This window comes from Sturnira hondurensis, unplaced genomic scaffold (assembly GCF_014824575.4).
Source record: "Sturnira hondurensis isolate 20B ecotype Veracruz unplaced genomic scaffold, ASM1482457v3 Scaffold0003693, whole genome shotgun sequence".
Classification (NCBI taxonomy): domain Eukaryota; kingdom Metazoa; phylum Chordata; class Mammalia; order Chiroptera; family Phyllostomidae; genus Sturnira; species Sturnira hondurensis.
In genome coordinates, this window is record NW_028076324.1 from 3,343,990 (window position 1) to 3,365,658 (window position 21,669).

Consider the following 21,669-nt stretch of genomic DNA (forward strand, 5'->3'; position numbering starts at 1 on the left):
ACGGGTGAGACTCATGATGTTTGGGGAACGGTTAGCAAGAATGACCAAAGCTACCAATGTGTAATCATTTTATTAACATTTCAACCAGAACATGTTCATAACCCCAATGAAGTTGGCATTCTGCCTACTCCAAAACTGAGTAACTCCCATTTCCACATCCTTCTCTCCCTCCTCTCCCGTGTGCCCCATGACTCTACCCTAACCCTGGGAGCTGGCAGAGATGTGATAAATAGTGCAAGTGTGCACATCACAGGTCACCTTCACACTCGGCTTGAAGAGTTGTTAGAAAATGAAAATCCATAAAAAATTTATAACCAGGATCAGTACCAGTACTTCAGTAAACCTCAACTTAAAAACGGCCATTGATCATTACCTCACTAACAACCTCAGCTATTACTTCCCTGAGGGAAACGTAAACCGTCCTACTGTGAGGGGTCAAGTAGGCTGCATGCCAGGAACACGGCATGTGACGCACTGCCTTGGGGGGGCGGTGTTGCCAGTGAAGGACGCCCAATTTGAACTTCAGGTCAGTAATTTTTACGTATGTCCCATGAAATGATAAGATATTCACACCAAAAAAAGTATCTGAAATCCAAGTTTAACCTGCATTTTATCTGGCAGTTTCAGTAGAGAAAAACTTGGAAGCATCTACCAGCGAACTTTGGAGAGGGACTGAGGTCTTAGACTTTTGCCCCAGTGGGTGAGTCAACATCACACAGCCGCACAGCTGGGAGGGACCTGAGAGATCACCTAAACCACACAAGTCCCACAGGCTATGGCTGAGCCAGGAAATTCCAGTATGTCCACCTCAGATCAAGGCTGTGTCTAGCATGAACTCCAGCAGAACCAACCTTAGATTTCAAGACTTTTAACCTACCCTGGAGTCTCAAAACAAGCTTTGATGCTTTAAACAACTTGGCAGATTACTGGGTCTGACTCAGAGCTGTATGGTAGGTACGTGGCAAGTCACCTGAGTGTATCAAGGACTGAGCCTCAACGAACCGCCTGACTAGAAGCTTTCATGGACCAAAGAACTAAGTAGACTGTCAGGTGGGAGCGGCTGTCAGAGGAGGGAAGTCTGTGTGGTATGTGTGTAACAATGCAATCCAACGTTACTGCTGGAAAAACCTCAAATTCTGTAAGTCACTGAACATAAAGAACTGCAGCAAAAGAGGCTAGACTACAAATGCCGAGCACTGATGGCTTCCAGAAAGCAGTCGGAGGCCCTACCACCTCTGACTCTCAGGCTGCGGGGCCTCCTCAAACACCCCTAGTGAGGGGGCCACATCCTTCTGACTCCAGGCTGAGGTCTCAGCAAGTCGCTGTGAGTACGAGGCCATCATCAACCTCAGCTGTGCTGGGTGAGGAGGAAGGCGAACTGCAGTGCTAGGAGAATCAGGCTGAGTGTCACTTTCAAGCCCCTGCACACAGCTTTTGCCTTTCTTGAGACTTCAGTGCATAAACTGGTAGTTAAAAACAAAAAGCTGAACTTAAAACTCTGAACGCAGCTAAGAGAACTGGCCCGAAATCCAGAAGGCTGGCAGTCAGTGCAGGCTATCGGCCGCAGCGGGAGGTGACGCAGCCACTCGCTCCTTTTCCAGCAGGTAGTCAAGCAGAGGCCAGGCAGCTGTGTCCCCTCTCCGCACTGCTGAGTGGCTCGGTGGTGGCAGTAGTAATTCATTCATTACTATAAAAATTTCCTCAAACACATACGCAAGAAGGGAAGCCTGACCTTCAACAATGGGACCAAGGTGGTCCTACTGTTTCTTTTGGAGAGTTAAACTCTCTTTAAAGAAGAAAATAAGGCCAGAACACCCAGAAGTTAATGCCTAGCCTTCATGTGCAGAAGACAGTCTGCATTCTTAGGAAACAGAAAAATTACCTAGAGCTACTACAGCTACTACATTCAAATCAACCAAAGAAAGTAAAAACGGTGAGCAAAACAGAAAACACACAAAAGAAAAATTCATTCACTTTGCTGCTAGGGTGGGTATTCAAAGGTTGCTTCCAATTCAATACATTCCACTCTAATTCTAGCCAGGACCCATGCTAAGACCTTTCAGCAGTCCCGTTTGCAATCACTTGCCCTGGCAGGCAGCACCCAGGGCTTGGCCATCAGCCACCATGCCCAGGTGAGCACAACCTACAAGGACCAGGTGCTGAAGATGACATATCCTTTTATTCTTCTCAGCTGCTTGCCACAGCTTCCCAAGATCCAAGCCCACAGATTTCTTACAGAATTAAAGCAGGAGGGGAAAAAAGGGGAAGCCAATATCTATCCTGGAAAAAAGGTCAACCCTCTTCATGGGGAACAAATCAGTGTTCTCCAGTCTGGACATAGTCTTCGGTGACCTGGGACAGGGTGCTCACATACTGCCAGCTCAGGGCAGCCAGGAGCATGACAAATGACAGGTAAATGGGGGAGTAGTGGCTTCGGGAGACCAGCTGACATCTGGGAAGATTCTGTGTCCTGATCCTGGAGATGATCTCCCTGGTTTTACTAGAAGATGAGTCTGAGTCGGGGATTCTCTGATAGATCTGTAAAAGAAAGAAAATACGGTTAAGTGTACTTATGACTCCTAGGAACTTGATAAACATGTTCTGTGTTGACTTCTTACAACAGCCCCAAACAGGGAGAGATTTTAAGTCCATTTTACCAATGAGGAAACACAGTGTGGAAGTAACAAGCCCAAGTCACTCCACTAGTAAGGCAGGATGTCATCCCAGGCCTGTGGAACCCCAAAGCCCATGCTACCAGGGAGGCCTGAGCCCCGCTGCACCGGGACGTCCTATGGTCCTCACCAATCACCTGTCCCCACGGCTCCCAGAGCAGAGAGCACAGCAGGGGCTTGGGCACGTCAACACAGCTTTCAGACTGTGTGGAATACCATGAAAAGGGGGAAGTAACTGCAGGAAGGCTTGGGACGCAGCTTAGGACAAGCAGACTGAAGCTGTGGGACAGGCAGGAGGCTAGGTGAAGAAGGCCCAAGTGGGAGCAGGCACCTGCGAGGCGTCCTAGAATTCTCCCTGCACCACCACACCTCCTACGCCCTGCAAACCTCCAAGATATCTCCCAAACCCAGTCTTCCTCCACATGCCGCCAGGTGCCAACCCTGGCTCAGCCCCAGGTAACTCTCATTAAGCACTGAGCTCCTGCCTCTATGCTTAACTCCAAAAATCCATGCATCTGTTCTCCACACTGGCAAAAAGATCTAAAACCTCGGCCTGACAGCCTCAGTGGCCCCCTTGCACCAGCTGAGCATGGTCTGAGCTCCTAACGCGGAAGGCAAGGCCGGCGTGGCCTGTGCTCACGGTGCTGCTCCCCTCCTCACTCAAGGAACAACTGCCTGTGCTGTGTTGCACGCGCATTGCCACTGCATGCTCCGATCCTTTTTTTGCTCACCCCACTCCCTCTGCATGAATGCTGCTCCCACATTCCTTCTCCTGGCGGACTCTTACCTGTTGCCTGTCTCAACTTTGGTATCATGTTTTCCAGAAAACTTGCCTTGAACCTCCAGGTTGGGCCAAGTGCCACTCTCCCGTACATACTCCAACCTTATCTCTTACATTCAAATCCTCTTTTTGTATTTGTCTCCCTAACTAGACTGCAGGCTCAAAGGCACCTCATCTTATTCATCTTCTTATCTCCAGCCGAGCACTGTGCCTGGCACACAGCAGGCCTTCCATAAATGCTTACTGACTCAGTAACAAACCGATCAGGAGGCTATTAAGATGGGAAGGGATCTGAGCTGAGACACAGGCAAAGTGGAGGAAGAGGAGAGAGGAGGCATTTAAAAAATAAATGCCTCAAACATTTATTCTCGTCACTTTCCCTCTCCCCCCCCAAAAAGCACAGCTGCAATTTCATTAAAGAAAATAAAAGAATGTGCATAGAGGAATTATACTAGTGTTGTCTACTATCTAATATTATGCTGGAAAGGACAACAATATAAAACAGAAATGAGGATGAAAGTACAATTTCTCCTTTAATTTCTTTCAAAAAATTTAGATGATGGAATTGTAAAAAACAAGGACTACAAAAATGTCAAAATCCTCTTACACTACTCCTCCTCAGTCGCAGGCTGGTGTAGCTACTTTTATGCCTACTCTTGCTATGCTTTTATAAGCCTATATATATATAAATGTATACAGCATCATATGCACTGCTAAGACAGACTACTTTAAACGAAGTATCTGCTGCTGAGAGCAGAGGCCAGCGTTGTGGGCTGCCCTCAGCCGCAGCTGCTCCTCCACTCCGCACCGTGTTCCCCAGCAGCTGGGCGGTGAACACTAGGCGTGGCTGTGTTCCAAGAAAAAGTCGTCTGTGAACACAGGGGATCAGCCAACTGTGGCTGGCCTACCCTTACCCTAAATCCAACCGTCAGTCACCACTAGGACTTAATTCCAAAGGTTAAGAAAAAACACCAAATAAAATCCAAATTTTTAATAAAGAACTGCCTAGAGCATTTTTAAAAATGACTTTCTAAAATTAGTGAAAAAATAAAATGGCAAAACTAAAATATTCCCTGAACTACATACAGACCACATAAAATGTCTCTAATTCATAGAAAATGGGGAAGCGATGGCTAGAACGGCCCCACAGCCACCCCTGGGCACCCGCAGCGGTGTCCTGGACACCCCCAAGGACACCAGAACTCGAGCCGCAAGTAAAAGGGCACCACATTTGCACATAACCTACTCACATCCTCTTAGGTACACTTTAAATAATCTCTAGATTACTTATATGTAAATGCTATGTAAATAGTTGTTATACTGCATTATTTAGGGAATAATAGCAAGGGGGAAACATCTGTACATCTTCAGTAGGAGACACACCCATTGCAGATTTAACTACACAGTCCATGTCAGCAACAAGGTAACTTTTATTTCCAAGTATTTTTGACCTGTGATTGGTTAAATCCTAGATGTAGAACCTGAGGATATGGAGGGCCGACTGTATTCAGTGTCAAAGGGTTAATTCAACCGCTTAGAATCATGAACAGCAATAGGCTCCGAAGTCAGCAAGACCTGGGTCCGAATTACGGCTCCAGTGGGGTTTACTGCCTCAGGTTTCCTTGAGCCTGACAGTACCAACCCAACCAGTCCTGTGCCAGGCACACAGTAAGCCGCACATAAGTGCTGCCTACATGGTGAACGGGACTGTTCTGAGTCTCAGCGGCAAAAAATCTTTCGTCGAAGGCTGAACACTTTCATCCAGTCACTAAAAGAATTTTAGGATTTTAAAAAGATTAGATCTTCTCTTATACCTTCTACAGGTGCCTCTGGTATAAAAGATGAGGTTCAAAAAAAGGAAGGAGATACAAGGAGAACGTGCCATATGCAACAGAAACCAGGGGGAGTAATGGTTTTGCAGAGTTCGGTCAGGATGAAACCTCCGTCACAAATTGCATTCCTGTCAGGGCATAACCAGGGGACCGCGGGGCGCACAAAACTATCAGCAGTGGTGAGCTCTGGGACGGGGCGGGGGAGGTGTCATTTTATGGTTTCAAATACTCCTGTAGTACCTCAGTCTTCAAAAAGATCTTGAGGCCTCCTCTACTCTCCAGGTAGCCAAGTCTCTAGATGTCGCCAAACATCCCCTCTGGGAACGGGGGAGGCAAAATCACCTCCATCTGCGGACTACCACTCTAGGGCTGGTGATTAGCACTAGAACTAAGAAGTTGTTCTTTTCAACCTAGTCACAGTTTATCAGAGATTTGACCTAAACCGGTATGTTTTATTTTACAGGATAGTTTTGGTATTTGAAATGGGATCTGTGTTAGAAAATATAGAAATAAGTGCAACTTGATGGTTTTCCTCTGTAAAATTTGCTACAGTGGTTTCTCAACTGAGGCCCGTGCTAGAATGGGAAGTACTGACTGGGGACAGGAGGTGAGGACTGGGGCCCCAGAGCCATCAATCAGATAATGCATTAGCATTCACAAGCCTCAGCCACAGACTCCTCACCTGTAAACAAGCAGCTAGATTGGTCTAGACCTAACATCATCTCCTAGTTCAAAAAACATGACTCTACTTAGTAGTTGCAGCCTTGCTTCACTGAACTCTCACCAGAGGCCTGTGCAGCTCCGAACAACCAGCTAGCTCCCAGTGTGCACACTCCTCTCCTAAACGAGGCCGCAATCTTTTCTCTTTATGCCACAATCCAGGGAGTTGCTAGGATCATCTAACATGCCAAGGTGAAATGGTTACATAAGTGAGCACTGTTTAAGTTATAAAAAGTTACAAATTATCTACGTGGTTGAGTAAAACCCACCTCTTCCATATACTGGTATATTATAGCTTTGACAGCTGGCATGTTGGTGGCGTCCATCATTAAGGTCACTGTTTGCCCTTTCCGAATTTTCACTACTCCTTTGAACACCTGCTGATTATTGTAACAGGCAGCCAGAGTAGCCATGGCCATTACCTAACAGGAAATAGGGGGAGAGGGAAAAAAAACACAAATTCATTTCACTTCATAAAACAAGAGAACGAAACAGCCCTGTAAGCAATTATCATCGTGAAAAGGTAAGGAAGCCTTCTATAGAATGAGAAAGAGCTGCCAAAGAGCCCAGATGTAACTAACCAAGAAAAAATACCCATGAAGAAAGTGTGTCAAGACTTTCACCTTTCCCACTCCTCCCTTCCTCAACAACAAGCAAGAATCAAGTGGTGTCTTAAATAACTCCGGGCTTTAGCCACCAAAGTGCTTTTGTATTTGGGAGCAACAAACACAAGCCAATGAAACAGTTTCCACGCTAGGGCAATGAGTTACTAAAAGTGAAAACTAATCTCAAAAAAGTAATGCATGATAAGTTTTCTCTATTTTGCTTTTCTTTCTATTTTTCCTACAAAGAACATAAGCCCGAGTTAGCCCAAGTCTAAGAAAATAACAGCAAATTTCAGGCGTTTACTTGAGACTTTTTAATTATTACAACCTCACCTACATAGCTCTCCCCATAAACCTAGGACATGGGCAGACTTCACATGAAGGCTTAGCTGAGGGTGAAGGCTGGGGCAAAGGGGAGGTATTACTAAACACTGCCTGCCCACAGCAAAAAAGGAAAAACTAGAGTCATCTTTTTAAAGAGCCATACTCCTGAATACAGCAGTCCAAAACAGTACTTGCATTCCACCCACCCCCATTGCCCCCCACTACAGCACTCCCTTTGGCCTCCCTCTCCCACATACAACAAGCACAGCCTTGTTCCATACCTGGGGAATAGCGCAGAAGTTAAACACACTTTGGTTTCTAAGTCTGGAAAGGTAGGTGATGACATCTGGAATGTGGTGTAGTGCATTGGTTATAAGTTCATTCAGACACTGCACGGCCAAGTCTATATTCTCTGGCTTAGCAAAATCACCCAACTTCTTAACATACTTGCTCCAAACCTAGACAGATAAAAAGATCAAAAAAGAAGTCAAGAGGTGCACAAAGGAAAATGTCCAAGCACTATGAAAAAATCTTTGTGAATAAGAGCTATGATAGTTCTTTAGCTGCTGACTCATCTTTCACCAAATCAAGTCCATTTTAAGCTATACCAATGGGTATTTATGACTACAAGTCAAGATCTAATTACAACCTCACAGTCCAGGAAGCTGTTTGGGAAAGTGTCCCTTTAGGACAATTAGTGCCTTGTGTATTAGAAGCAATACTTTGTAACCTCAGACTAAAGATGCCTCCTATGTCCAAAAGGCATTAGTCTACTGAAAAAAATAACCAGATAGATACAAAATTGGCTATAACAGTTCAAGGTAAATATTCTCCAGGTTGCCAGGCCTCAAAATAATTAATGATTAATATCACATTCTCAATTCTGGTAAGAACACTACTGGATGAGCACACTTGGGGAAAAAGAACTAGATTTATACCCTAAGAACAAACGTTACCTCCCTGGATCTTGGGAACTTGAAAGTGAAATAACACCCTCAATGTGAGATTCACTGATATTTTTTGTATTTAGAGGACTCTCTGAAGCTAGCAAATAACTTACTTTTATTCTTGGATAATTCTTAAACTTCCTAAAGAATAACACTCCCCAAAATAAATGGCTAGGCCTAAAAGGGCTAAGAAATTCTATGGAAAGTCAAATTTGTTATCCATTCTTTACCTGCACTTCAACCCACCGAGACTGATCGTACTAGATTGTTCTGCAGAACCTGGAGAAACTAGGTTCTAGGCATCCATCCATCCATCACCTTCACCTCCAGATGACTGACACCTGGCCAAATCTTGTTCCATCTCCCCACCCCAGCCCAGTGTAGTGCATTGGTTATTTTTTTTTAAGCCCTAATACATCAGTTTATCCACAAATACTCCATTATGGATTCTAAGGAACCTTAAACCTATCTTATCACATCTAAAAATTAACAATAAATATTGAATACAAAACACAAACTATCTACTTAGTGTTCAAATGACCCCATTATCTACACTTTCCAGTCCACTTGGTTTGTTCGCATAAAGATCTAAACAAGATCCATATATTGCATTTGGTTGGTGTTCCTTAGGTCTATTCTGTCAATTTTCATTTCCCTCCACAAGGAGGGGCCCAAACCTAGAAGAGAATCCTGGCTGATCACTGTCCAGTTCAAAGGGGTGAGTCCACTCCGGCTCCCCCAGGTGTCACCTTGCCCCCGGGGGCTCACCCACTGGAACAGGAGCAACCCTCCCCATTTCACCTGTTCTCCACGGGGCCCACCCTGCTGCCCAGCGGTTGCCAATCGACTCCCCCGGGGCCTCCCGTTTCCAGGTGTTAGGCAGCCCTTGGCCACCCTCGTGCCCCGCACAGGCTCTGTCTGCGGTGCTGGTGCTCTGTCTGTGCCTGCTAGTGTTTTGGAGTTCCTGGGACAACGTGCTCCTGAGTGGTTTTGTGCATGTTGCCCATGAGCTGGATTCTGGGGGTTTTGTTTGGTTGTTTTTTGTTTGTTTGGTTTTTCTTTGTCGAGCTGCTTTCATCTTTTTTTGGTGAGAATTTGGAAAAATCCCAAAACTAAGCTGCTGCCGCCACCATTGCCACCCTCACAAAACTTCAAATTTTAGCTGGTGAGTGCAGAAAGGATGATAGAATTAAGATCCCACCATTTAGTATCTCCAATGAAAATAGATCTAGACAATGCCCACCAAGGAAAAGAAATAAGAACCCTACTGAGGGTTATTTCTACCAAGGAAGGTAAGTTACCATTAGATTTTTCAAGAGCCAGTTGAAAAATCTGCTGCTTCTTTAAAGCAGAAGAGAATGGTAGTAAAACATTCAGGATGCCCAACAATGAGACCTAAAGCTTTATATTCAGAGAAATCAAATACAAAGTTTATTATACATAGTTTAAATACACAAACATATTGATAAACCACTACCAATATATATATGTAAGCATAGGGAATTACATTCTGATGGACCTTTCCTGTCTGCCAGAGCAGGACCTTCGGGAAACCGGAATGACGAGAAACACCAACATAAAGACGGGTGGCGAGCACAAAACCAAGACCAAGTAAGTGGGGTAAGGGAAATATTAGAGTAGGTAATGGCTGTCTATTATGACAGAGAGTTAGGCTAACATATATAAAAATATCTTCAGTTATTGTTAGTAATCATACTCAGCTGAAAATCCACATTAACTTTTGGTTCTCCCCAAATTTAACTGCAGTCGTCCCTTGGTATCCACCAAGGAGACTGGTTCCAGCATTCCCACAGATTCCCACAGATGCCAAAATGCGAGGATGCTCAAGTTCCTTGTATAAAATGGTGCAGACTAATGGATACAGTCAGCCTTCTGCATACATGGATTTCACACCAGTCAAAAATACTGCCGGTTGAACTGTGGGATTCAAAACCCAAGGACATAGAAGACTGACCACATATTTATTGAAAAAAAAATCGGGATTAACCAGACTTGTACAGTCCAAACCTGTGCTGTTCAAGGGTCAACTGCAGTTCTGTCTGCGCTTCCATTTCACAGAAGCAGGGTGGGGGCGGGGTGGAGGGAGGTACACAGGGTCGCAGAGCTGGTGCTTACTGCAGAGGCAGCAGGGTATTCTGGACGGGCACTGGGCTGACCCAGGAGACGGCAGCTTCCCTTCAGGGGCGACCATGGACTCAGTGGCTATCCTAAGAACCCTTGTCCCTTCTCTAAGCCATGGTGTCAAATAAGGGTGGTCAAGAGCTGTTCTGAACACTGACTGCATAACAGTCACCTGGGAAGCTTGAAAAACTGTGATGTCTCAGCTCAGGGTAGTTTTAATGTGGTTTTTCCCCATTAAGAGTAAAACTGATCATCTTTTCAGATGTTTAAGGATCATTTGCATCTTTCTTACTGTGAGCCAACTGTTCTTATCTCTTTGCCCATTTTTCTACAGGGTGCTTGATCTTTTTCTTAACCTTTAGCAGTTTTTAAAAAATAGTAGGCATATTAACCCTTTATCTGTGGTGTAAGTTGCAAATATTTTCCCACTTTGCCACCTGCCTTTTTTCACTTTGAAAGCACTTGGTTTTACAGACTCACAGCAACAGAAATCAGATTGATGGCTGCCAGGAGGAAGAGGGGCTGGAGGACTGGGTGGAGGGATCCAGCATCACACGTTCATTGGTGTCACAGAACAGCCACGGGACATGAAGTACACACACGGGGCGGAGTCAGTAATACTGCAGTAACTGTGGGTGGTGCCTGGGGGGCACTGGACATAGCTGGGGGCCACACTGTAAGGCACATGACTATGCAACCACTGTGCTGTGCACCTGAAACTAATACAAAATAACACTGAATGGAAACTTTAAATACATTAAGTTAAAAAATAAATAAAAACACTTGGTTTTAGGAAACTTTCCATTTTATGGAAAGTAAAAGGTAAATGCTGGAATAAAATCAGCAAACAGCCATAAGATTTTCTAGCTTTCCTTCTAAATAAAAATCAGTGTCAAAGCCCTGCCTTTCTCTAGTCTTTAAGTGTCAGATCAGCGCTTGTCTGTCAAGATGAACACCTGTAGTTCTTGCCTATCTAGCATCTTTTCCCTCTTCCTGCCCTAGAATCCTTCTTGCTTTGGGGAGAATCCACACTGTGTGATAGGCAATATGACCTGGGTCTGGACACACCACTCATCCCTGGGGTTCTGTAAATGATTAAGGGATACAGTAAATGATTTGTAGGAACCACCTCTATCAGGCCTTCCTAAGAACATTTTGTTAAGCTAGTAGGTGGAGAGTCACGGGTTATTGTACCCAACACTTGGCCAATGCCCAACAGGAGAGAAAGAAAGGGCGCAGAGCCTGATCACATGGTCTGAACCCCTGGATTCAACCAGTCTACCTACATGAAACAAACTGAATCTTAACCTGCTTCATACATTCTTTTATGTTGCTTAAGGTTGTTTGATCTGACTGTCACTTGCAACCAAAAGGGTTTAATGGGATTGGGTTTTTTTTTTTAATTTATCTTTAGAGGGGAAGGGAAGAAGAGAGGGAGAGAAATATCAATGTATGGTTGCCTCTTGTGCATCCCCTGCTGGGAACTGGCCTGCAACCCAACATGTGCCCTGACTGGGAATTGAGGTTCGCAGGCCCGTGCTCAATCCACTACGCTATAGCAGCCAGGGCGGGATTTGTTTTCAGCAAGTGTTTAAAAGTCTTTCCCCAAGTCCCCTGGGTTTGTTACCTCTTGAGGCCAAAACTCTCTTCCTCCTTGCTGATCCTCCAGGTAATCACGGATGATGTTTGTTTTCTGCAGAAACAGGCCCATAGAGTTGGCGCGCTCTGTGTCTTCGCTGACTAGAGGGTCTTCTAGTTCTGAGGCCGAGAACAGACGAGAAAGGCCAATTCCCACCAGCCCGGCCACATAGTGACAGTACTGTAAAAGATTATTTTTAAAGTACTTCAATAATAAAAATTTTACTAAAATCAAAGTGCTAGAGATCATTAGCTACAAGAGAACAGGTTCCAAATAGAATGTACAAGATCTCATTTTGATTAAAAACACAAATATACACTAGGGACAAATAAGTAAAAACATCCAAGAAGGATGTGCACAAAAGATTTAATAAAAGTGACCTCTGGCTGGGGTGATTTGTTTTTTTACTTGTATTTTCTGTATTTCTACAATGCGCATGCAACTGCTTCTAGAATAAAAGTTATTTAAAAAATAAACTAGTACAATAAACTTTTTGATATCCAAAAGTCAGAGTAAAGGCAATGTGGGAATAAAATATATTCTAATGGGAACTAGAATAGTGAGTTCAACCATGAAGATATTTCGAGATCTTGCAGCATCTGCAAGTCCTCACTGTACAGAAGAACAAAGTGCTACCGGGGTGCTCTAGACACCCTTTAAGCACTCCGTACAGGTTGGGGCAAAAGCAGCGCTACACTTGTGAATATGTGAAACACAGTTTATTATCATTTATTAGTTACTATATTATTTTTCATACGAATAACTGTAAACCTACATTTGCCCTACCTTGTGTATTCAATCCTCACAAACATCTTAAGCAGTACATAAAAATATTACTACCATTTTACAGATGTGGAAACTGAGGCAGAGAAGTCAGTTAACTTGCCCAAGATCACTCATCTAGGAAGTCAGAGGCTAGTGATGCAAAGCCAGGTCCTCTGGCTTAAGAGGCAGGCTTTAACAACTTTGCTAAAACTGTTATTCTCTACAGAGTTTAGTAAACTAATAATTGCCAAAGAATTTTTTCCCATAAAAGTGGTTTGTCACAGCTATCCTCTCCTGAAAAGGGTATTCCAAAGCAAGTTAATGCAATGCTTTTATCAATTAAACGTCCATTAGACAAAGCCAAAGAAGGGTAGAACTGAGGGTGGGAGGTAGGGGTGGGTGGGGCAGGGGAAAGTAGTGGGGGGGAAATGGAGACAACTGTATTCAAATAACAATAAAAAGTGGTTTTAAAAAAGTAATAAAATAAAATGAACATTCATTAGAGAATTTAAGAAGTGAAGAGGAGTTAAAGAAGGTACTCTCTGGAGAGGAGTTATGAAGTGTCTCTGGCTGAAAGTAATGCCAGGGACTAATCAAGGGTGCAGTGAAATGGCAAAGAGAAAATTCTAGGAGAAGATTCTGGAAAGAGTAAAGATATGCTGAAATTAGAGAGCAAGAAATAAGCTGTGGACAACTACAAAAAATTTTAAAAGAATTACTACAAATTCAAAAGCATTAGTACATCCACAGTGCTGTCTAAGGAAAAATATATCTTAAGATAGGAGTCTTTGTTTGTAAATATTCCTGGAATTCAACTTTCTCCAAAGTTGAAGGAGAAATAAAATCTTCCCAAGTAGTCAATTTTATCTGATCAGAACTTTCGCTCAATGACCTAGAATCACATTTCCTGTTCGAGCTCCACAGCAGAAAAGGAAGTCACTGAGCAATAGCCAGCGCTGGTTACTGGCCAGAAGTTGCAGCTTTAACTTTAAATTCACAAACTAACATCCCAGCAGCAATCACTTGCATCCCACGCTGTCTCAGGGAGCACCTACCAGCAGGTCCAAAGACGTTACCATCAAGTTTTGACTTGTGCTTACTCAGTGAGTACGTATGAACAGTAGCCTTTTGTGATCCTAACCTAAACACTATTAAAGATACAAAATATGTACAGTCTAGACGTTTAAAACTCGTAGCTTCCACTGGGGTGAGGAATTAAGGCTCACACACATCATTCCTATTAACAGCAGCGAGCCCCCTCCCTCCTACCTGGTATTTGGATGTGTTCTTTAGTCCCCATATCAATTAGGTCACTTTGTCTAGAGAAGCACTCTCCCAGCCCCGAACTCCTCCCCTGGTCCACATCCTTCACAGCTGCTGGTCAGGAATAAACTCTGGCCAAATGAAAGCCATTCCCACATAAATGTGTTATTGCAATACGAATTGGGGAATGGGGACATGTCAAGAAACTTGGAGTATCTCATATGGTCTTATTTCTGTAAGGATATGATGGGAAAGAAAGAAGTATTAGAGGGGTACTCACCCCTCAGCATAGTACACCTATAATCTAAAATTAATACCTGTGGATGCTCATGAACTGCTTTTGTTCCTCTGGAAACAAGCACATAATTTAACAGTTTAAAAAAGTGATCTTGGGCCCTGGCTGGTATAGCTCAGTGGATTGAGCACGGACCTGCGAACCAGAGGATTGTGGTTCGATTCCCAGTCAGGGCACATGCCTGGACTGCAGGCCAGTTCCCAGCAGGGGACACATAAGAGGCAACCATACACTGATATTTCTCTCCCTCTCTCCTTCCCTTCCCCTCTAAAGATAAATAAATAAAATCTATTTTTTTAAAAAGTGACCTTGTGTTAAGATAGAACTGAAAATAACTCAGATACTAAGTTTTATATACATACAGACTTGGTGGTGAAAAAGAAGAAAAATACCCCATTTTTAACATTTGAAACTAATATCTCTACATGACATGAAGTAATTTAGCCATTTACTAAAATTTCACAGCAAGTTAGAGACACTTTTATAAGCTTAATGTCTGTACCTCCAGGACAAGTTATGTCTACTTTGGCCTAACTTAACAGTAAACTCTCTACAACACAGATTATTTCCAGCATTAAACTATGATGCGTGTTTAATGCTGAGTCATTCAAGCTAAACAGATGGGTTGTAAAACCAGAAAACCTGCAACTGGTGGACAACCTTTTCCTCCTCACTTCGTGTGAGGACTGCCAGCTCCACCTTACGCACCACACACTGTTGCACAGGGACACTAACCTGGTCCCACTCCTGTTCCGATGTCACACGCTTTCCCAAAAACTCTGCCATCCCAAATCCCATTTTCTGGCAAATGTTGACAATCACTGTTTGATATTTCACAGCCAGATTTCGAAACTCGAGGGAGATCTGAAATGGAGATATAAAAAACAGAACACATGAAATATATATTTACCTTGGGAACCAATGTGGTACCTAGATCATAAAGCAAAGCAATACTAGAAGTTGCGAAGTAAGACTCCCAAATGATTCATCTATCAGCCTATCATCTAGATTACTCTAGTTTCCTATATCCTGAATAATAAACCCAGCAAATTTTAGAAATATTAGAATGAAAGGGTCTAAAAATGGTAGTTTCTAGACTCAAAAGAAGATCCCGAGTCTCAATATACACTCATCTTTCTAATAAATGAGATGCTTCAACATAAAACTGGGCCTAAATTTAAGAATTGTAGGAAGAGTGCCTCATTTCAGGCAAAGCTCTTAAGAGTGTTAACATATCTGGCACATCCCGTGTAATGAGCACTGTTTGGAGACTGGGAACAAACAGCCAGAAATGTATGTTCCTGCGGCGTTTATATTCTAGCCATCAGCAAACCATTTTCTATCATCAGTTTCCAAGCATACATAAAGAAGCTCTAGTGTCTTCCCCACTACCAGGTCAGGTTTTGAACTCAATTTAGTTCATTCTCAGGCACTCTACCTAACATTTTTTCCCCCGTAGCCCAAGCTCTAATGTAGAAAAGTACTATTGATGTTTTTGAAATTCATTGCTACTGCACAAATACCTTAAGTTCAAAGAAGTGTTTGTAAGTTATGAAAATACAATATAAAGACACCATGAAACTTCTTAAATAAAATGCTGTAAAATACCATTAGACCCAACACACAATACCGAAGACAGTGACTAGACTTTGATGTGCATGAAAGGTGTGAGAAATACCTGGTCGTGCTTACAGAAGAGTTAGAAAAACTTCCTCAGGAAACTCCTAAACTTAAGGGCCCAAGGGAAAGCCAGCTGCCTGCAGGGCAGCAAAGGGACTCAGAAGCCTAAGTCACTTCAGAATTACTCTAGGTGGACTAAAACAATCGAGCGAGCCCACCGAAGGTTCTTTGGATCCCTCAGTCTCCCCAGGACCCGCTCCTGCCCCGGATCCTTGGCCAGGTCAGTTCTATTTATAAGGGAGAAAAGGCCAGGGAGCGGGGGAGGAGGGACAGCTTAGACCCTTAAAAACTCTGAAATAAACATTTTCCTGATGAATTTGAACCATCTCCTCCAACAACTCTGTGGAACTTGTTACATAGTTACATAAATTTAAAAAATGAAAGCAAAAATATCTAGGAAACAGTGACAAGGAAGAGCTCAGTTTTCCCAGAAGCCTGAGGGAGGGAGGGGAGCCCTGCTGACACTCCAAACTCGGTGACCATTTCGCACGATCTCGAACAGCAGCAGGTTCTGCCCACTGAAGCCAGCCAGGAGGACCTGGGTTTTACTCCCCCGGGTGATTCTGTTTCACAACCCCCATAGATCTCCCGGGCGTTCCACCATTTCCTTTACTTGGGGTGCACATTCCGCTCAAGCCAGCACAAGCACAGAGAAGGCAATGGCTGTGGCGTGTCAGGAAGCTGCTCGGAATGAGTCAAAGCCTCTGGAGAGCCCTGAGTGCCTGCAGGAAGGATACCAGGAGGAGTCCACTAGTATAATGGAGAAAGGCGTGAGCTCTATTTCTTCACTTATTTTTCATAGATTCTTTTCCTTCCGTCTTCTTTTATATTGCATTGTATTGTATCAACTCTACAGAACTATTCTGCAGACGTTTTTGTTTGTGTTGTATTGTGCTTTTGGCTTTGACACTAAAAACATATTCTCAGTTATTGAAACAGGCTTCACTTCAAAGGAATCTTTTTCAAACGCTCTTTTGTGACGGGCGGACCCCTCCCTCTCCACTCAGGGACGTAGATTTGTTTCAACAGCAAGAGCCTAAAAGCTCCAGCAACTATGTGCACAAAGAAGGGCCCCCTTGAGTCATTAGGGAACATGACACTTGGCTAAATCAAAACTTTAAAGATATGAAAGAATCACTTATTTGTGTGATAAGATGTGCAAATTCCAGAAAAGCAGGGCCCAGTCACATATTTCACATAAATTTGTGGGATTTTCTAACGCTCAAGATTTTAATGATAATCCACTTTACTCCAGAATGGACTAAACGTCTAATATTTCTAGAATACTTAGTATGTACCAGGCATTATTCCAAGTACTTTACACATATGACCTTACTCAATCCTCACAGTTCTAACTTTAAAAATGAGACAACTGGGACACCGAGACGTGCAGGAACTTGTCCACCACTACACAGCCAGAAGCTACAGAGGATCATCCTGCCCTGAGTCCTCACCCCAGCTGCTCCCCGGGGTCAGCAGCCCATCATCCGTGCTACCAGGCTGAGGACACCCAGGACGCCAGCAGTGCTGCACACCTAAGCTGTGTCATAGGCGATACGTTTTGTGGGCTGGCTTGAGAGTCCCTCTTTACGCCACTGAAACTTGAGTGCATCTTTCCACAGGAGTAAACATGGGACCAAACACTACACCAATAGTAGTTACAGTAGCTAACACCACTCTAGAGCTTTATCTGTATTAACTCTTTTCATCTTCACAACAGTACTATGAGGTAGATACTATTTTTTACCTCTCTGTTACAGATGGGGAAAAAATGAGGCACTGGCAGGCTACGAACTAAGCAGCAGTAAATAAATGGGAAAGCTGGGATTCCAACTCAGGCAGTCTTACCAATCACATTACATCATGCTGCCCTCAGACTGCTTATTTAACGGTTCTCTATAGATGTGCAGGCTAGGGGACACTACCATCGATTGTAAACACTGTCAAGGACATGCAGAAGAGATCTGTAATTCCACTACCGTTGGGAAGTCCTCTAGCACTTGTCGATGCTCCTCCTTGCTCTCCATGAACCGCCAGTCAGGTTCATAAAGGTACGAGTGAAAGTTGTGTAACAGTGGGATCTTTTCTTCTATACTGATGGTCATGTCATCCTCCAGAGTGTCCAAAGCTCGGAGAACCAGATAGAATATGCACACTGGATTGCTGTAAAACATGGAGAAGACTGATATTACTGGAACAAACTCTCAAAGATACTTATTTCAAAATAACACTTCATCTACGCCAGGCCATTTTCTAAACCCTCCTACAGCCTGCAGAACTACGAAAGAGTATCCCAGGCTTTTCATACTCAGATATCTTAGTTTTCCTTTCTTGTATAGCAACAATGGGCTGATACAGTTTATTTATAAAAATAAAAAACCTATCTGGATGTCACTACTCCCACAATGAATTACAATTAACTAATGCAGAACAACTGTACAAAGACCAAATGTTTAGATGAAACCAATATTTTGCAGATAAAATAATATTTGCAATATAAAAAATAAAGTCAAGAGATAACAACTTCTCATACAAATATTATTGTACATTAAGGCAACTGGTCTAAATTCACGTAGGCATGTAACCTGCACAGAGGCAACTTGAGAAGAATTACCCCAGTATAGCACAAATATAAAGCAGCGTAAGAAAAATACATGACCTGCTCAGAGACAGGTTCAGCTGCCAAGACTAAAAAAAGTTAATAAACAACCCCCGCCTTCCTTGAAAGAGCTGGGCCTGCAGGGACATCATTAGATGGCAAGGTGCCTGGAAGGGCCGTCTAAAGTAAATACATGGGCGTTCCAAGAGGGAACTTCTCCTTTACTCAAGTGGTGCACGTTGTGCTTAACTACAAGCACATAGAATGTAATGACTGGGGCTCTGTCAAAAAAAGTTGCTCGGAACGACACAAAGCCCTCTGGAAAGCTTTCCTCCCACGCCAAAGAGAGCTGCTCCTGCCACTCACCGCATTTCTTCATCCAGTGCCTGGATAACAGCTGCGAAACTGCGACTAGTCTGATGCAGATACTTGTAACAAGTTTTCAAGCTGCTGCTGAGCGAGTCCTGCGGGCAGAGGAGACACACGGAGGTAGCGGATGACGAGGAGTGGGAGTGGGAGTGGGCCTGGGGCAAGCGGCAGGCAGCTGTTGGGCTCAATGGCCGAAGGCAGACACCCTCTCCCCGTGGCCACTCTTTGGAGGGCCAGCAGCGCGGGGGGCTACCTATGCCCCTGGGTGCCGCGGCGGGGCTCAGCACCAAGGTCCGCTTGAAGAGGGACATGGCCTTGGTGCCGCAGGCGACTGCAGCCATGAGAAAAGAGGCTCCAGCGCCAAGTTTTTCCTCCATAGACCCAAGAGGAGCTGGAAGACGCCCACCAAGGGGGCGGGGCGATCTCTCCTTCCACTCCAAAAAGACTCCAGACTGGCAGGCTTCGAACAAGAGTCCGCCCACCGGCCCCGCCCACTGCCAATTGTGGTCCTCAGAACACCGGGAGATGGGCCCGCCCCTTGGCCTCTGGCTTGCAACCCTTTCTCCCCAGACCCCAAAGGTACAGCTAACCGTGCAGGCTCCACTTGCAAGAAGCTTGCTTTTACCTCCTGAGACTGCATCTCTCCCTGATCAAACTTCAGTCAGGCTCCCTTGAATTCTCCACGTCTGCACTTGTGCGTCTGTATCACCCAATTTTAGCAAAAGTCCTAAACTCGTTCGGCCAAACTCCCCAAACCCGGATACCTGATCAACCTCACTATCCGATGGGACCCCGCCTCCGACATCCCATTGCACCATCCCATTGCACCTGGCCTAAGCTCCCTTTAGGTCATTGCACCAGAAAGTCCTTGTCCCAGATGTTTCCTCACAATTTTTCCCTCCACTCTGCCTGCTCCTCGACTATAAATCCCCACTTCCCCTGGTACTAGGAGTTACAGAAACCCAGTTCTATAACTGAGGTCTCTTTCCCCTATTGCAATAGCTTTTCTGAATAAAATCGGTTTTTACCGCTTTAACGACTGTTCAGCTGTGTTTTCTTTCACACCTGCTAAACCTCTACTAGTCTCTGGAAAACTATTTTTATTTTTAAGATTTCTATTCTTTTCCTTTGCAAATCTTAACTGTAACTAGCTGCTTCCTGAACTTTATTATTCCCTAAGGAAAAAAAGAACTGTTTTTCCAGGAAAAAAAAAACCATATTCTGATATGCGAGCATATCAGAAAGAACTACTGTGTGTTTTATAGAATCAAAATTTTAGAACAGTTTTAATGTTTACAGGAAAACTGAATCAAAAGTATAGAGTTCAAAAAAAAAGTAAGGTGTTCCCCTACACCCCCAATCTTTGTCACCCTCTCATTAAAAGAGAAATGGAAAATTGAATTATCTAACAGGGGCGTAGTTAAACAAATACAATACGGCATATCCACCAGAAATCCCATAGTTACATTGCAATGATAACTCTGGGGTGTGTGTGGTGGGGAGGGGGATGTCNGTTTTTCCAGGAAAAAAAAAACCATATTCTGATATGCGAGCATATCAGAAAGAACTACTGTGTGTTTTATAGAATCAAAATTTTAGAACAGTTTTAATGTTTACAGGAAAACTGAATCAAAAGTATAGAGTTCAAAAAAAGGTAAGGTGTTCCCCTACACCCCCAATCTTTGTCACCCTCTCATTAAAAGAGAAATGGAAAATTGAATTATCTAACAGGGGCGTAGTTAAACAAATACAATACAGCATATCCACCAGAAATCCCATAGTTACATTGCAATGATAACTCTGGGGTGTGTGTGGTGGGGAGGGGGATGTCTAGGTAAACTATGTTCTTTTTATTTGTGTACATTTCCTAAATTTCCTACCATGGATGCATATTAGTTCGTCAAGAGTAAGGCTTTTTCTTTTTTTAAAGATTTTATTTATTTATTTTTAGAGGGGAAGGGAAAGAGAGAGGGAGAGAAGTATCAATGCATGGTTGCCTCTGCCGAGGACACACAATGTGTATCACATGTCCCCTGCCATGAAGTGGGAACTGGCCTGCAACCCAGGCATGTGCCCTGACTGGGAATCAAACCGCGATCCTCTGGTTCACAGGCCCACGTTCAATCCACTGAGCTACACCAGCCAGGGCTGGCTTTTTCTTTTTTAAATTACACAATCAGAAGAATTTAATTCTACTGCCATGTTCAATAAAAATTATTAGTAAAAGTATATACTAAACATCTTGTATTAGAATCAAATATTCAGTAAAGGTCTGATTAATAAATAAACACATCCATAGAGTATTCAAAGGTGATTCACAAACTCCTTCCAAGGACTTCACAGTAAAATAAAAGAAAGAATGAGAGCTATTTGCTAAGCTCCCTGCCAGCTCGTCACATACACTGCTGTTCCCAGGCTGCAGTGACACCTTTGCCACATGTTTACTCCTCAGCGAAATCTAACGATTTGGAGGCTGATGTCACCTCAAGTTTCACTGAACGCAATGGTGCAGTCACTGGTTCTGAAGAGCAACATTCTTAAAGCACACACTACCCCTCCTTTCCAGCACACCTCCTGCATTCCCAAGAGGGGACTGAGGTCAATAAATCACAACCCTGTCTCCTTCCAGTACCTATTTGTTTCAGTGCTTCACCCTGTAACAATAAATTTTCTCAAATCACCAATGCACAGGAAGATAAAACTATTAAACACACGATAGAAAACAGTACTCACTAAAAATTTCCACTGCTTAATTCCCAGTTGAGGAAAAGACAAAAAAAAAAAAAAAAAAAAAAGCCGAAGCTCCTGCTGCCTGTCCCTGGAGCCTCCTGCCGTTTACCACTGCTGAAATTAAGTGCACTCCCAAGGACTTTCAAGTGAGAGCAGACGGGACTGAGGGCATCTAGAGGAAGCCTGTGTGGCGGCCAGAAGCGCAGGTCTGAACTCCCAGGACTGGGGCTCCAGTCTCAAGATGAAAGACAGTTCCACAGGTGAAAAGCTACCAACCCTCTCCACAGACTTCCGTTAAGACTTTAG

At 43.8% G+C, this 21,669-nt stretch overlaps 1 protein-coding gene across 2 annotated transcripts in view; it reads right to left on the reverse strand.

The window, feature by feature from the left end:
• Nucleotides 1-54: 54 nt before the first annotated feature.
• The window catches only part of FDFT1 (farnesyl-diphosphate farnesyltransferase 1), a 28,016-nt gene continuing 6,401 nt past the window's right edge, over nt 55-21,669 (reverse strand). Inside the window, exons 2-8 of one of the 2 annotated variants that reach the window (XM_037042167.1) lie at nt 18,631-18,728; nt 17,645-17,828; nt 14,721-14,849; nt 11,651-11,842; nt 7,216-7,392; nt 6,275-6,427; nt 55-2,538 (exon numbers count right to left, since the gene is read on the reverse strand). In XM_037042167.1, coding sequence (XP_036898062.1) covers nt 2,317-2,538; nt 6,275-6,427; nt 7,216-7,392; nt 11,651-11,842; nt 14,721-14,849; nt 17,645-17,828; nt 18,631-18,728 — 1,155 coding nt within the window. In that variant the 3' untranslated portion in view covers nt 55-2,316. Of the gene's footprint in view, nt 2,539-6,274; nt 6,428-7,215; nt 7,393-11,650; nt 11,843-14,720; nt 14,850-17,644; nt 17,829-18,630; nt 19,078-21,669 lie in introns of those variants that run through there. The other variant, XM_037042166.1, reaches the window with a different exon arrangement.